General features: G+C 35.0%; 1 protein-coding gene across 1 annotated transcript; it reads left to right on the forward strand.

Moving 5' to 3' along the window:
* The first annotated feature begins 9,320 nt into the window (after window positions 1-9,320).
* Window positions 9,321-11,646, forward strand: LOC144356276 (transmembrane protease serine 5-like). Its single transcript, XM_085493519.1, has 3 exons — window positions 9,321-9,600; window positions 10,595-10,743; window positions 11,265-11,646. The coding sequence occupies exons 1-3, from the start codon at window positions 9,438-9,440 to the stop codon at window positions 11,436-11,438; spliced, it is 486 nt and encodes a 161-aa protein (XP_085349645.1). The 5' UTR covers window positions 9,321-9,437; the 3' UTR covers window positions 11,439-11,646.
* Window positions 11,647-15,577: the final 3,931 nt, after the last annotated feature.

The raw sequence follows: 15,577 nt of genomic DNA on the forward strand, positions 1-15,577 counted from the left end.
GCTGGGTTTTTGCCCGCTGTTGACTGTGGTATTGTCTTGTAAACTCCAATGTACGTAAAAATTGCTTCTTTTCAGTCTCTTCCTTCAGCTTGTGCCATCTTCATGCGCTTTTCAAGTGAATGATTTTGCCGCTTGTGGTCATTTTTGTGTAACTGGGAACTAATATACTGTAACTAATTTCTGTCATGTAATTGGTAAATACTTCAGGTATGAACTGTGGCTCACTGCCACTGGATATAGACAATAGTAACCTGTGTCTGGCGAATATTCTGTTCAGCACTGTGACAGTTTTCTTCACTCTCATATCACTGACTGTAGTAATCAATCACTATAAAATATATTCTCCTGGCAGAGGTTGGCAAATCTACTGTCAAATTCTTCCATTGTGCTCCAGAAAGACTAAGTACTCCTAATCTGCTTAGGCAGATTTGCTCTACTTGTAAGTTGGCAACCGTGGCATGTACGAAAATGTTTTTATATCATTATTTTTCATTCTTTGCCACCAGACTCTAGATCTAAAATTTTGCTTAGTCCCTGCATCTGCTAAATGACCCTCATGAACAAGTGATAACAATGTAGGTCTCAGTTTATCAGAATCACAAATCTTGTTCTTGACAATACTAAATTGCCAACAGTACACAACTCACAATTTCACATTTGTCAGTTTCAATACGTTGTCATCAGCTGATGTTGTAATGATTCTAGGTGTACCATTTACATTGAAAAATCTCAAACTTTTGTGATCAAACCAATTTTGTTATCTAACAATCGTGATAGTGGGTTCTTCATGTTCCTTACCCTTTGTATACATACTAATTTGAACTGGTGTGGCTGTTGCCTAATACCCATCTCCTAGCACATGCTGTGGGCGATGAGAGTAGATGACCTCTAACGGTTTGTGATCAGTGGCTAGATAAAATGTAATGATTATTCCATACAAATATGGTTGGAACTTTACACAAGCCCACTCAAGATCCAACGTTTTTTTCAGTTTGTAAATATCGCCTTTCAACGTATCTGATTACCATTACTTTTGGCCCATCTCTATTTTCTTGGATGTGGACCATACCTATACTGATCGGACTTACATCTGTGAAAACCTTGGTCTTGGCATTGTGGTCATAGTACCGCAAATCACAATCTCACTCTTGATCTTTCTTGTTGATGTAGTGAACCGGCGACAGTAAGAAAATAGGTATACATATAGAACATTAATTGATAAGTCCAAGAATATGTCTGACTTTACTGGCAGTTTCCAGTGTTCTTGCATCAGTTACAGCTTCTACTTTATCTCATGCTGGGCCAAGTTGCTTATGTCTAACATATGTAACTCTGACACACTTTGTCTGTGTTAAGAGTTAACAGTTTGAATACGCTCTAATACTCGCCGCAAACATATATAATGCTCTTTCTGTTTTGACGTATGAATATGTTTTCTATTGCCAGAATACCTTGCCTTATTTCCTGTATTTCATATTGATATATTTCCGATGAGTTCCAGCTTAAAGAACACTTACTTTGGCTAATTTCCTATAATTTCTTGTCAATTGTAAGGATCGAGTGTCTTTCCTATTTTGCAACTCGTCAATACACATTTGAATGTTTTCATTTGATAGTGGCACCGCTAACAACCGGACCCATTCAAAGCCTAGGCTTTTCAACTGGCTATAATATATCAAAACATCAACATGTTAATAATTGTGCCCTCGAAGTGTATGGGAATAATTTCTTTGTAGATTTCCTGGATTCACATTTTTTCTTCATCAGGTGTTCCCATAAGTCTCTGCCTATAATATTGCTGTCACTTGCCAGAGACTACTATCATTCAGATTTCAGCTCATTCTACATTCACTGGTATTTTTGTGAATCTGACACATTTATTTATTGTTGTTTTATTATAAATGCATAATGACCATCACTATCCGATTCTTCATCTTCCAAATCATTCATATGGGCTTTTCCAGTTCTTTTCATGCCGCCACTTTGTTGCAAAGTGATTCTGACCAACACATTTTCTGCATGTCTTGCCTTGGGCTGGGTATGACATAAAAGAGTTGTACTCAGGTGTGTTTCTGACTAGTGACCGGCTGACCTTATAATTCTTTCATGTACTGGAATTGTTATTCTACAGCTTCAAAGGACCCTTTTGAGTGTTTTAGGGGTTTCTGCCTCAAAAAAGCACTGTGCCACGCATGCGCGCGATCTATGGGTCTCAACAATTGCGACTTTGATTGTTGTGCAGATCAACGAGTACAGACTGAGACGTTACCAAGGTTTAATTAGGTATTTTTTAGGTGATTGGAAGGTATCAAAGACATCACTGACGGTAATTAGTGCAAGGTGATTCCCATTAAACGATCGCATTGGATTGTGGGAAACTCAATGTTTATCAACACACCGCCTATTAATGGCTAAAATTAACAGTGTACTTCAACGTGATCTCTAATTTGGTCTCTATCAGCCTCATATTCACAGGATGCTTTCTTCAGCCTTGTTAGATACTGTGGTATGGTTTCATCATCTTGTGATGTTTTCGAAACACGTTTCTAGTGATTTAATTACTATACTGTCAATCAAGTCAAAATACAAAATAAATAAGGTAATTGGGTAATATACGAGATAATTATATAATAAGATAATCAAAAAGGTCCAGCAATGTTCAAGTGATTGTATAGTTATAAAATCACCCGCTGATATAACAATAATCCCAGTTGTTAAGAAGAGTTCAGTACACAGACCTTACGGTTTTCACTCTTGGCACGCTATATTTCCTTGATGGGAAATCATAAGTGGACAGATATACAAAACATATATCGCATTCAGTTCAAACTTATTGAATGTGGTTGACATTAGAAGAAGCAGAACAATGTAATAATACAAAGAATATAATATTGAAGCTGTATGAGTGGATACGAGCATTAAACCTGTGAAAAGTATTGCCCCTAGAGGGCGACGTATATAAGTTTGTGGAGCCATCGTTTGATTAAACATGATTAAACTTAAACTCTATATGGAGGACGCTGATTGGAAGATTGACACAGCACCTGATATGCGTGTTATAGTGTTTACTATGTTTCGTGATTTGACCATTTGACGTTTCTGTTTTACGTTGTGCTGAACCAAACTCCAGGGAAGGTGTGTATTTGTGCTTGACCCACTGTCAATATTTATGTTTCTTGTTACGAAACGCAAGTAATTATCTATATCTTCCTGACGTTACTTCTGTCATGAATTTGTTTTCGCGTATCTGTTGGTCGACTTAATTAACTGATTATTAGCGAATTGCTGTGTTATGTCTGTCATCGTGTAGGCCTATTTGAAGTTTTGGACGGAACTTGGCTCAGTGATTTGGAACTAATTACCAGATAACCGCCGCTTTTTAGACTACTCATTCTGACAGTTTATATCCATAGTTATTAATGTAGTGAACGATTAATCAAAAGATATGACGTATTCAGTACTTAGTGTGATTGGCTTTATGGTTGAAGGTTACGCCTTAGAGTCTTTTTACTGCTTTGTAATTGGTTAGAGTTTTGAAAATGAATAAAGAGAGTTTGAGTTGGTCTTGGCGAATACTCCACGACAGACGCAGTAGAGAAGAGAGAGACGCAGTCCGAGAGAGTCCAGGGGCGAGCCTTGAGGCAGTCCAGTCTTGGGCTAGTCTTGGGTCAGCCTTGCGAGAGTCTTGGGGATTTTTTCCCCAGGGCGCTGTGTCTTATAGAGTGCTCGATTGACCGACTAAGACGAGAGCTGAAACGTATTTCGTTGTGTGTGTCTTATTTGACTGTAAAGTATAAGTGACTTTCCCGATCCCGTACCTCAAGGGGACGAGATATAGAGACGAGACGAGTTCCCCCCTGACAAGTGTGGAGAACCCGAGAGAAAGAGATTTATCCCCCTGATACTTCACAGTATTACTAAACCTAGTATTACAAACTGCCGCATATACAGTTTGTTGGCCATCTCCCATTGATCTTATCAAATCATATCAAATTATGGTACCAATTTTGCACTTTGATCATTTCTCATTAGCGCCTATCGTCATCACATGGTGAACATGTTTTCTGCATCGGTTCTCGGTAAAAATGCATTTGCACTTGGTCAGTCGACCTATTTGTTGAATGGCTATCATATTTTAAAAAGTTATTTAATGCAAATTCCACATCCCACAGTGATGATTTAACTACTGAATTAAAGAACAAAGAAGAACACATGGCTCTTAATTCTGACTTGAACGGCCCAATTCTAAAAGATGAAATTTTAAAAGGAATTAACCTATTGAAAAATAATAAAGCTTCGAGTCAAGATAAAATTTGCAATGAAATGCTAAAACACAGCCAAGCCAACTTACTGAAAGCCATACCTAAGCTTTTTAATATAATTTTTAATTCAAATCACTTTCCAGATTCTTGGAACCTCAGTTTTTTTATACCAATCCACAAATCCGGCTCCAAATCTAACCCATCTAACTATAGAGGCATTGCCATTTCTAGTTGCTTTGGCAAATTATTTACAAGCATTCTAAACATTAGACTAACCACATTCTTAGAAAAAAAGAACATACTTTCAAACAAGCAATTCGGATTCCGAAAAGATCGACGCACAACAGACAATATCTTCATTCTTAAGACAATTATTAACAAATATCTTTATAATAGCAGCACTGCCAATAACAAAGAAAATATTAAAATACAAAAAAATAATAGTAAAAATACAAATAAAATATATGCGTGCTTTGTTGACCTAAAAAAGGCCTTCGACAGTGTCTGGCATCAGGGGTTGTATATTAAATTGTTAAAACTTGGAATATCAGGTAAAATCTATAAAATTATAAAAAATATGTATAGTAAGGTAAAATATAAAGTTAAGAGCAAAGAAGGATTAACTGAACACTTCACTTCAAGGGTGGGAGTAAAACAGGGCTGTAACTTAAGCCCAACCCTATTCAACATCTTCATAAACGATTTACCTGATGTCCTTAATAAACCTAGATGTGACCCACCCAAACTACAAAACACACCTATTAACTGTATAATGTATGCTGACGATCTTGTAATACTTTCTGAATCAAAAACAGGATTACAAACTTGCCTTGATAATTTATCGATATACACTAAAAAATGGCATCTAACTGTTAACACGGAAAAGACAAAAACTATGATCTTTAACAGATCAAACAGACTTCTAGAGAATGATATTTTCTTCTTTGAAGGTTGTGAGTTAATTACTATAAAATCAACCAATTACCTAGGATTAATAGTAAGCGCTAATGGAAAATTCAAGGAAGGCCTAAAAAGCATAAAAAGAAAAGCTTTAAAGGCCTTATTTTCCTTAAAGGGAAAAACAGGCAAAAATCTAAGTATACCACTGTCACTCTCTCTGTTTGATAAACTAATCAGACCAATTCTCACATATGGTAGTGATGTATGGGGAGATGAAATTTTACTAAAATCACCAATTGAAGATGTACATATAAATTATCTTCGTTTTCTTTTGGGTACATCCAAAAACACTACAAAAATGGGTTTATACGGCGAACTTGGACGTTACCCATTGGAGACTTTTATCGAAAAACAAATGATAAAATATTTTAATCGTATAAAGAACTCGTCAAATCCATTACTAAAACTAGCTTTCCAAGAAAATAAAGAAATTAATAGTAAATGGTAGACCAATATAGATTCCCTTTTAAATAACATCAACCATTCTTACCTGATCGACAGCGATGAAACTCTAACTGCAAGGCAATTAGGACAAATCAACAAAAATATACAAACATCATTCATATCAACTTGGAAAAGTGAATTACATAATGACAATCGATCAAAACAAAATGAAAAAAATAAATTAAGAACATACAGAGAATTAAAAAACAATTTTGCTTTCGAAACATACCTTGTTACCCTGAAAAACATTGATATGCGCGAAAATTTAACTAAATTCCGCCTCAGTGACCATAACTTGAAAATTGAGACTGGCAGACACAAAGGAATACCCCTTGCTAATAGATTATGCAACCTTTGTGATCAAAATGAAGTAGAAGATGAGTATCACCTCATGATGTCATGTAAAAGATATACCCCCGAAAGAAATGTCCTATTCGAAATAGCAAAAACCAAAATCCAAAACTTTAAAAATTTGCCGCTAAAGACTCAATTCATAGCCTTGCTAAACAACAGTGGCCTAACACTCCCCGTAGCAAGGTACCTAAAGAAGTGTTTTGAAATAAGACAGCAACCCCAGTGACAACCTTCTCTCACTATTTGAGTTTTGCATTTTGTTTTCTATCTATCGTAGTATCATAATTTTATACTAGCTATTATCTGTAATGTATTAGCTTAGATTGTTTTGTTTTTGTTTTTTTTATTATCTATTTTCTGTTTTGTAACCTTTTATTCCTTTTTAAACTTTTGTAACCATTGCCAATCCCTCCGGGGAATGTGTAAGTGTTAATAAAATTATTATAACTGTTACACCAGACCATGCCTCTTCTCCTTCCCTACTGGCCGAAAAAGAGATGTGATCAGTTGAATTTCCCCTCAGCTTTCTATACATCATGCCTTCTATTCGAACCTGGCCAGTTTTTTTTTTTTTTTTTTTTTTTAGAAGTCATATTCATGTTTGGGACTACATGACAGGGCTGTGTGGCCATCTCTCTGTCAAATGGCAATTTGTAATGCGCTATCCTGGCGTCAACCAGACCCGGTCGAACACAAGCACTTGCTTGTTCCCCCAAAGTCGCATTCGTTAGTAAATGAATCTCGCCCAGTGGAGTTGAACTTCTCATTGAGTGGTCGACCCTTTGATGTTCATCCTAAGATAAGATTTGAACTTGGGTCTACCGATCATGAGTCTGATGCGACAACCACTATGCTACCAGTGACCAGTTTCTGAATATTGGAATGTCCATTTGTCTGCTTCCCTCTTCTGTTCGCCTTTGTCTCAGTTTCAGTCGGCTTTCCTCCCCGTCGTCGATTACATAACTCAACCATAACTTTTCATTTTTAATTGCCCCGGTTGGCCCAATAAGGTTTAGTACAGGTGAATATTGGGATACATCTTCTCATTCTTGTCTGATTTGTTTTTGCTTCCACCACCAGTCTCTGCTGATTAATCATAGTAAAATACCCGTTCATATAATTTAGACACACACGATTACAGAATGATCACATGAATCTTTCTTTATACAGATTTAGTGAGTGTGTTTAAATACTCTCCATGTACTAGTGCCAGAGTAATGTGTAATCATGCTATCTGGTGACAGGTGCTCTGTTTGTAGATTTAGTGAGAGTTTAAATATACCTCATGGTAGGTGCTTTCCTCTTACTGCCACACATTCTGTTCATTGCCATTTTTGTATTATAGAATATGCCATGTGATACCTTCTCAGACATGATCATGGTCAGCAGATATATTGTCAATAAAATGACAGCATAAATATGGCATAAACAAGTTCAAACATGGTCTGTAATTATTTATAGATGTTCTAGGAACGGGAGGTGGCGGTGACGTCACCGACAGTCCATTACCGGGCACTCCAACAGTAGCAGATCCATATGATGGTGGCACAGGGTTGACAAATTTGACAGGCTGCGGTGTACAAAAAACCCATAAAAATAACATTAATCCGAAAATAGTCGGCGGCCGAGATGCAGACGTAGGCGAATGGCCATGGCAGGTGAGTTAGTATTACATTAACACATACGCAGTAAACATTATTGAGTAATTATCAATATTTAATCGATATACACCTTGAGTTATACACACTTGGATTTAATTTCTTTGATAACACAGGGAAGTTAAAACTGCACAATTACAGTTAGTGAGTAGCATTAATTCAGGACACATGCGCACTCACGGAGGCGAAACGTAGTAGAATGTAATCCAAGATACTACTAGTATTTATTGTATGTTCGTTGTGAATGAATGGCATAATAGAGTAGGTGGCATCTCGATTTACTGTCTATGATTTATTTATGATTAATTATACACCAAATATTCAATCTCCCCGGTCCGATCAGGAATTACCCTAGCGTCCGTTCAAAGTTGGATGACATAATGGAATATATATACACTTCGATTTGTTTTTCATGTTGGTTGATCTTTGACTCACTGGTGATCATTTTATCCCAAAAATATTTTACATGCCATCAACCGTTCCCCAGGCACAAAAACTTGGCATTAGCATCATTTATGATAATGGTGGCCAGGTACATCATTTTGTTTCGTGATTTGATTCATAGTGACCGATTGGCGGCCATTTCGTTTTTTACAATTGTTCTGTCGTTTTTCAGAGATGTTTTTACAGATTTGGTCCTTTTCTCGGAAATGCTTTGACCGATTTTTATAAATTTTTACATATCGGTGGCTATTCGTGTCCCCAAAACACACACAAAAATGTCACAAACCGTGTCCCAGGTATGCCTGATCCAATTTCATTAAAACTTCGTATAAACATCACTCGTAACTGGACATGTATGACGTCAAGGACTCATATTATGTCAAAACGATTACAATCATAATATGTTTAATTTAACAATAACTGTATTGTTTATAAAAGATAGCATTTGTAGATACGCGGGGTTTAACAGATACATTGCTCTGTGGTGGTTCTCTTATCTCCGAGACATGGGTGGTAACCGCAGCACATTGTGTCGCAGAGTAAGTTCAGTCTTCATCTTCTTTATTGTTGTAATTAAATATTTTGTAATCAGTGAATGTATTCACCGCATTTACAGTTATGTATTCGCCATATATATTCACTACATGCATCCATCGTACGTACTTAAGTGTATTCAACATATAATTCATTACATGGTTCACCGTAAGTATTGATCACATGTATTCACCGTAGTTACATAGAATCAATCTAATTACAGGAAGCCTAGGGAAGATGGGAAATGGTAGTAAAAGGGAAGAACTAGAGAATGGTCATAAAATTACAGCAGAATACATGTAGTCTTTAGATCTCACAAACCACACACAGATACAGAGACTATGTTGCTATAGTTTTATGTCAAATATTATATACCAGACATGTTCTATCTATAGTAAGCCCATCCCACTATCATCACCCATGATTCCTGGTCGCCTTGTGATGACCGTAACATTAAATCTAATCAAGTCGCCTGCGCATGCGTCAGATGGCCATAGCGTGTCATTGTTTACAAACAAGCATCTACCCATGAGCCTTTGCGTTTTTAGCGTGTGTTGTTATCGTCGCTTGGGACTCAATTCCCTCAATTGCGCAGGTGACTACCCTCTCGCTTTAATAAAATAAGACTAGACACCCATAAAGATAATACCGTTTTTGTCACCACTCTGTTTCCAGTTCACCTTACCCGTCTAACTATGCTGTATATACTGGTATACACGATCTGCATAGTACATCGCCGACAACCACACGTCATCTCATCGATGACATCATCGTCCATGAGATGTATAATGATGTAACACAAGACAGTGACATCGCGTTGCTGAAGCTATCCGATCAGGCGAACTTCGTGTACGACACTGTCAATAACGTCTGTCTTCCGGGCAAAGGGACTATTTTCCAAGACGGAGAAATGTGTTATGTCAGTGGATGGGGATCCACCTACGGTGAGTTGATGGGATTGCACTGTTACATGTAACGTTTTCACTCAAGAGTTGTCGGTGATGTGTAGGGGCGGACCATTTGATATCCTGGGGGGGGGGGATTTTATGGAAAAAAAATCCTACATTATATACATGTAAAAATTAGCGACAAGGTCTGCTAAAAATAATAATTCCATATCAGAAAGGGGACAAAACGTAGGCTTCATTTGAATCTTCCTAGCCCCCCAGGATATCAAATGGTCCACCCCTTAGATAAGAAATAAAATTCAACTATCCATATCTCAGATTTGCTCATGGTCATAGTATAGTATAGTATATTTTATTTGGCACAAAATAATGCATTGAATTACATTATCTATGGTCAATAAACATACAAGAACAAAAAAAAAAAATAAACATCAATAACAAATAAAACAATAAGTAAGAAAAGAAATATAAAATATTAGTAGTAATAGAGAAAAACAAATTTAGATATTGAACACATTTTTCGAGACTGTTAACAATGAAACTATCATTTGAGGTAAATAATTTTTTAAGTAAGTTATCCTTAGATAATTCTTGAATTTTTTTTTATCATAAACTGAAACCATATTTAAAAATTCTATACGACTATTCTTAATTTCAATATTTTCACATATATGGCGAACAAATCAGTGATTATAAGATGGTTAATCATTGTTAATCATAGGATTCATATTTATTTGTTATAAAAATAACATGTATCTTCATTAAAATTTATTCAGAAGGTTTCACAGCCTCTACATAATTATAATGGTCAAAAAAGGGAAAGCTAAGGACTTATATCGGTTAATCGATTAAATGTCTGTCATTTTAATTACAAGTAACAACTTTTATCCCGGGAATATCACACAAAATATTTTGTGTTGGTATACTATCATACAAGTCAATTGACATTCATACAAATTATATAAGACACTTCTATCACAGTCTCCATGGAGCTCACCTTAGAATATATTTCTATGTTATTTGTCTGTAGAGGGAGGTCCATCATACAATATATTACAGGAAGGAGTGGTCCCTCTGATTGGTACATTGGAGTGTAACACAGAGACATTATTGTATAATTACATCACATCAAATATGTTATGTGCTGGGTACAGTGAAGGAGGCGTTGATGCCTGCCAGGTAGTTATAGTCACGTGCAACTATTGTGTCTAGGCAATGTTTATATAATACAAATTATAATGCAGTATTTGATAAACACGTATACATTCAGAATTGATAATTACCCGGTATATAATTTTCATTTTACTTGGTTTCACATCACATAAGATGAATCACCATGGAGATATTTTTAAATTATTATATCCTGTTTTGGTTACTATTGTCAAAATGTAATATATAAAATTTTGTTTCATGAATTTGATTCCTAATTTTTTTGTACACAATTTGAAATAAAAACAGCTTAAAATGAACTCCTGTGTACTGAGGGAATTGAATGCATGAAATACATATACTTCTGCTGTGTGAGAATCACAATTGTCAAAGAAATTTGATTTGAATTGGGATTTTTTTTCACTGTACTCATTATATACAATAGATCTAGAGGGATTATTGAATTTATTTTGAATTATGGTAATGTTTGAGTTTAATAAATACCGGTAAGTGCAATGCTTTAACTGATATAACTTTTTTCTTTCTCACAGGGAGACAGTGGTGGACCTTTGGTATGTAAGCGTGATGGACGATGGGTGCTAGCTGGAGTCACAAGTTGGGGGAATGGTTGCGCTCGTCCATTGTACCCTGGTGTCTACACAAAGATAACTGAATTTACAAACTGGATAGAAACAAAAACTAATCAAAAATTTGACGAAGTTTGATACCAGTGTTTTAATTTTTTGTGCAGTGTAGATTTCATACATGCAGTGTGGATTTCATAAATCCAGGACTTCCATGGTTGCTGACCAATGTCAATCAGAATACAAGGTATATTCCTTATATGTACAATATGATAAACAACATTATTTTCTATATTAAGTATTATAAGACTAATTATCTTAAGAAATAAATTGAAATAATTATAATTAATTTACATCTGTCACCATAATACCATAAATTACAGTGTGTGCAGTAATTTTGCGGTATTGCACTTGGTATTTTCAACCTACCATATTAGGAAACGCGAATTCCAAATATGGAACAATTACGCATGTATGTGTCCTCTAATAATAAAAACAAACATGGCTGCCCCAATGGATAGACCAGACCACACAAAGAAGTTTGCTAAATCTAAATGTTTTGGATTTCTGCATTTCCATGATGTATTCCTGGGAGGAAAGATGTATAATAATAAGGTTATTACGAGGATACTACACGTTGGTCGATATTCTCTCTGTACTGTCTTCGTGCATACTTTGCAGTATCCTCGTAATAACCCCATACTCACCACAACCTACATTGTGCTCAATACAGTTTCGCATATAAATTAAAATTGAGAATTGAAATGTATCATATACATGTGTACTTGTGTTTTGAGTGGAGCAGAGAATTTATGGATTATCAGTCAAACAACGCTGAATGAGAAGCGAGAGAAATTGGAAATCATTATGGAATTTCTTAATAGGAATTGATGGCGGACCCTAGTCACATACCTATGGAAAAAATAAATTTGCACAATAAAAACATCATGGGAAAAAATCAATAAGAGAAAGAAATTATTTAAACAAGCAGCCTATCGGCTGAGATAGCTCCGCTGTTAGCAATGCACATTTCAATTAAAGAACTGAAGACATGATTAGAAAATGAACAATATGAATAATATCAAAGCAATCAGACTTACAGTTTTTAACAAGAAGTCGAAAATATCACTTTTTACCAAAAAATTACAAAAATATTCACCAAAATAAATTAATTAGAGAATTGAAGATATCATCACAAAACGAACAAATCTGAGAGAGGTCCACATGTAGTACCTATATATGTAATATCAAAGCAATCGGACTTACAGTTTTCAACAAGAAGTCGAAAATATCACTTTTTACCAAAAATGACAAAAATATTCACCAAAATTAGAGAACTGAAGATATCATCACAAAATGAACAAATCTGAGAAAGGTCTACATGTAGTATCTATATATGTAATATCAAAGCAATTAACCTATTGGTTTTTAACAAGAAGTCGAAAATATCACTTTTTACCAAAAATTACAAAAATATTCACCAAAATTAGAGAATTGAAGATATCATCACAAAATAAACAAATCTGAGAGAGGTCCACATGTAGTACCTATATATGTAATATCAAAGCAATCGGACTTACAGTTTTCAACAAGAAGTCGAAAATATCACTTTTTACCAAAAATGACAAAAATATTCACCAAAATTAGAGAACTGAAGATATCATCACAAAATGAACAAATCTGAGAAAGGTCTACATGTAGTATCTATATATGTAATATCAAAGCAATTAACCTATTGGTTTTTAACAAGAAGTCGAAAATATCACTTTTTACCAAAAATTACAAAAATATTCACCAAAATTAGAGAATTGAAGATATCATCACAAAATAAACAAATCTGAGAGAGGTCCACATGTAGTATCTATATATGTAATATCAAAGCAATCGGACTTGCGGTTTTTAACAAGAAGTCGAAAATATCACTTTTTACCAAAAATGACAAAAATATTCACCAAAATTAGAGAATTGAAGATATCATTACGAAATGAACAAATCTGAGAGAGGTCCACATGTAGTACCTATATATGTAGTATCAAAGCAATTGGACTTGCGGTTTTTAACAAGAAGTCGAAAATATCACTTTTTACCAAAAATGACAAAAATATTCACCAAAATTAGAGAATTAAAGATATCATTACAAAATGAACAAATCTGAGAGAGGTCCACATGTAGTACCTATATATGTATTATCAAAGCATTTGCACTTGCGGTTTTTAACAAGAAGTCGAAAATATCACTTTTTACCAAAAATGACAAAAATATTCACCAAAATTAGAGAATTGAAGATATCAACATGAAATGAACAAACCTAAGAGAGGTCTACCCAAGGTACATATACACCAAGTATCAAAGCATTCAGGCTTGTAGTTTTCAAGAAGAAGTCGAAAAAGTAAAACATTGACACGGACGACGGACGACGACGACGGACGACGACGACGACGACGGACAATCACTCATATGATAAGCTCCGCTCGACAAAGTCGACAGCGGAGCTAAAAAATACAGCAAACTCATTAGGAAAAAAATACTAGCATAAAACTAATTGAAGGAAAAACAAATTGCTCCCTCTAGCGTCTAATGGTCCACCCATAATTTTTGGTCAGTTTCAAAAATAGGAATATATGAAAAACCAATATAGTCCAAAAGATTATCCAGGCAATTTTAACATCAGGGTCCATAGCATCAAGAATCAAATGATTTCCAAGACTTTTCCAGACCTTTTCCCAAACTTTCTTGCATTTTTCCCTAAGACATTTTGACCCGTAATTCAGGCCAACATCATCACAAAAGATCATCAACGTTTTGAGGATATAGTTCCCTGGAGAAAACAGGCCTTTCTAAAATGAATAAAAAACTATGAAGAAATTTAAAGACTTTTCAAAGAATTTTTTTTCCTGTAATTCAAAACAACTTAAAGACTTTCCAGACCTCAAAAAATCCAAAAACTTTCAAATGATTTTTCCAACGATATGGACCCTGCACTGCGCATGTACAATATATGGGACTCACACAAAGAACAAAGATGGCGACGTTGACTGTTAGACCAACAAGTACAAACTGAGACGATACTAAACTTTCATAAGAAGAACACATTGGATTATGGGAAAATCAATGTTTATCAACACAGATATTGCACATGGCATCGCAATGACCACCGGCCTTTAAGATTCTTACAAGACAGACTTACAGGAATTCTAAAGTAGTACTATAGATCATAAATAATTTGAACAAGTTTGTTTATATGGGGAATAGCCTGTTTACAAAACTGCTTCACGAGAACACCACCAGATAAACAACCCATGGGCATAACATAAAAGATGCAAGAACCTCTGTAATGATTTGAGGTTACGAGGTTTAGTTTAGTTATTCGCATAATGATATTGATACATTGTCATGGAATATCTCGTGAGTATTTAGACTCAGTTCCAGGCTTAGCAGTTGAGCATTAAACACCTTGGCTACAAGTGCTTCTCTCCAGTACGTTATTCTCCTCCCGGATTTGGTGACCAATACTCACTTGGTTCACTCTACCTTGAGAAGTCTGTTCTCAGTTTACAACCTCTAGATCTCTAGAAGTTCAATAAACTTGAACCTCCTTGATCAATACACATTCACCAGGTGTACATTTCGCCAATGCTTACAAATACTATGATACAAAATTATTCAATATTTACATTATTCACTTGTTGACAAGTTATTGGTAAATATATAGTACTATACATTATTTTATATCATACTAGCATTCCACATTCTGTATCATTACGACTTTCTTTTGATATTCCGAAATGCACTAATAAATTAGGATTCACATACAGACAACTTAGTAAAACTGTTGAAAAATTCACTGCAGGTCTCAAATATCACCCAAATAATATCCTTTCAAATGCTAATTATGAATTTCATTCAATTAACATCAACAAGGAAAATCAGGAACCACTTATAATTCAGAAACATCTCTTGTTCTCCTATTAGTACAGATCAGATATTTTTAGCTATGCTGTCGACTTTCTCAAGCGGAGCTTATCATTCGAGTGATTGTCCGTTGTCATGTGTTAACTTTTTCGACTTCTCCTTGAAAACTACAAGCCTGATTGCTTTGATACATTTCATATCTTTAGTTCTTAATAATTTTGTCGTTTTTGGTAAAAAGTGATATATTTTCGACTTCATGTTGAAAACCACAAGTCCGACTGCTTTGATATTATACATATAGGTACTACAGGTAGACCTCTCTTAGATATGCTCATTTCATAATATCTTCAATTCTCTAATTAAAATAT

Source organism: Saccoglossus kowalevskii, chromosome 19, assembly GCF_978046115.1.
Source record: "Saccoglossus kowalevskii chromosome 19, keSacKowa6.1, whole genome shotgun sequence".
NCBI lineage: Eukaryota > Metazoa > Hemichordata > Enteropneusta > Harrimaniidae > Saccoglossus > Saccoglossus kowalevskii.

What these genes read in the sequence shown, in the direction of transcription:
- LOC144356276 (XM_085493519.1), top strand. Translation starts at nt 9,438, where the DNA reads ATGTATAATGATGTAACACAAGACAGTGACATCGCGTTGCTGAAGCTA. An exon ending in TGGATGGGGATCCACCTACG is followed by an intron (nt 9,601 to 10,594) that starts GTGAGTTGATGG and finishes ATTTGTCTGTAG; the next exon opens with AGGGAGGTCCATCATACAAT. An exon ending in GAGGCGTTGATGCCTGCCAG is followed by an intron (nt 10,744 to 11,264) that starts GTAGTTATAGTC and finishes TCTTTCTCACAG; the next exon opens with GGAGACAGTGGTGGACCTTT.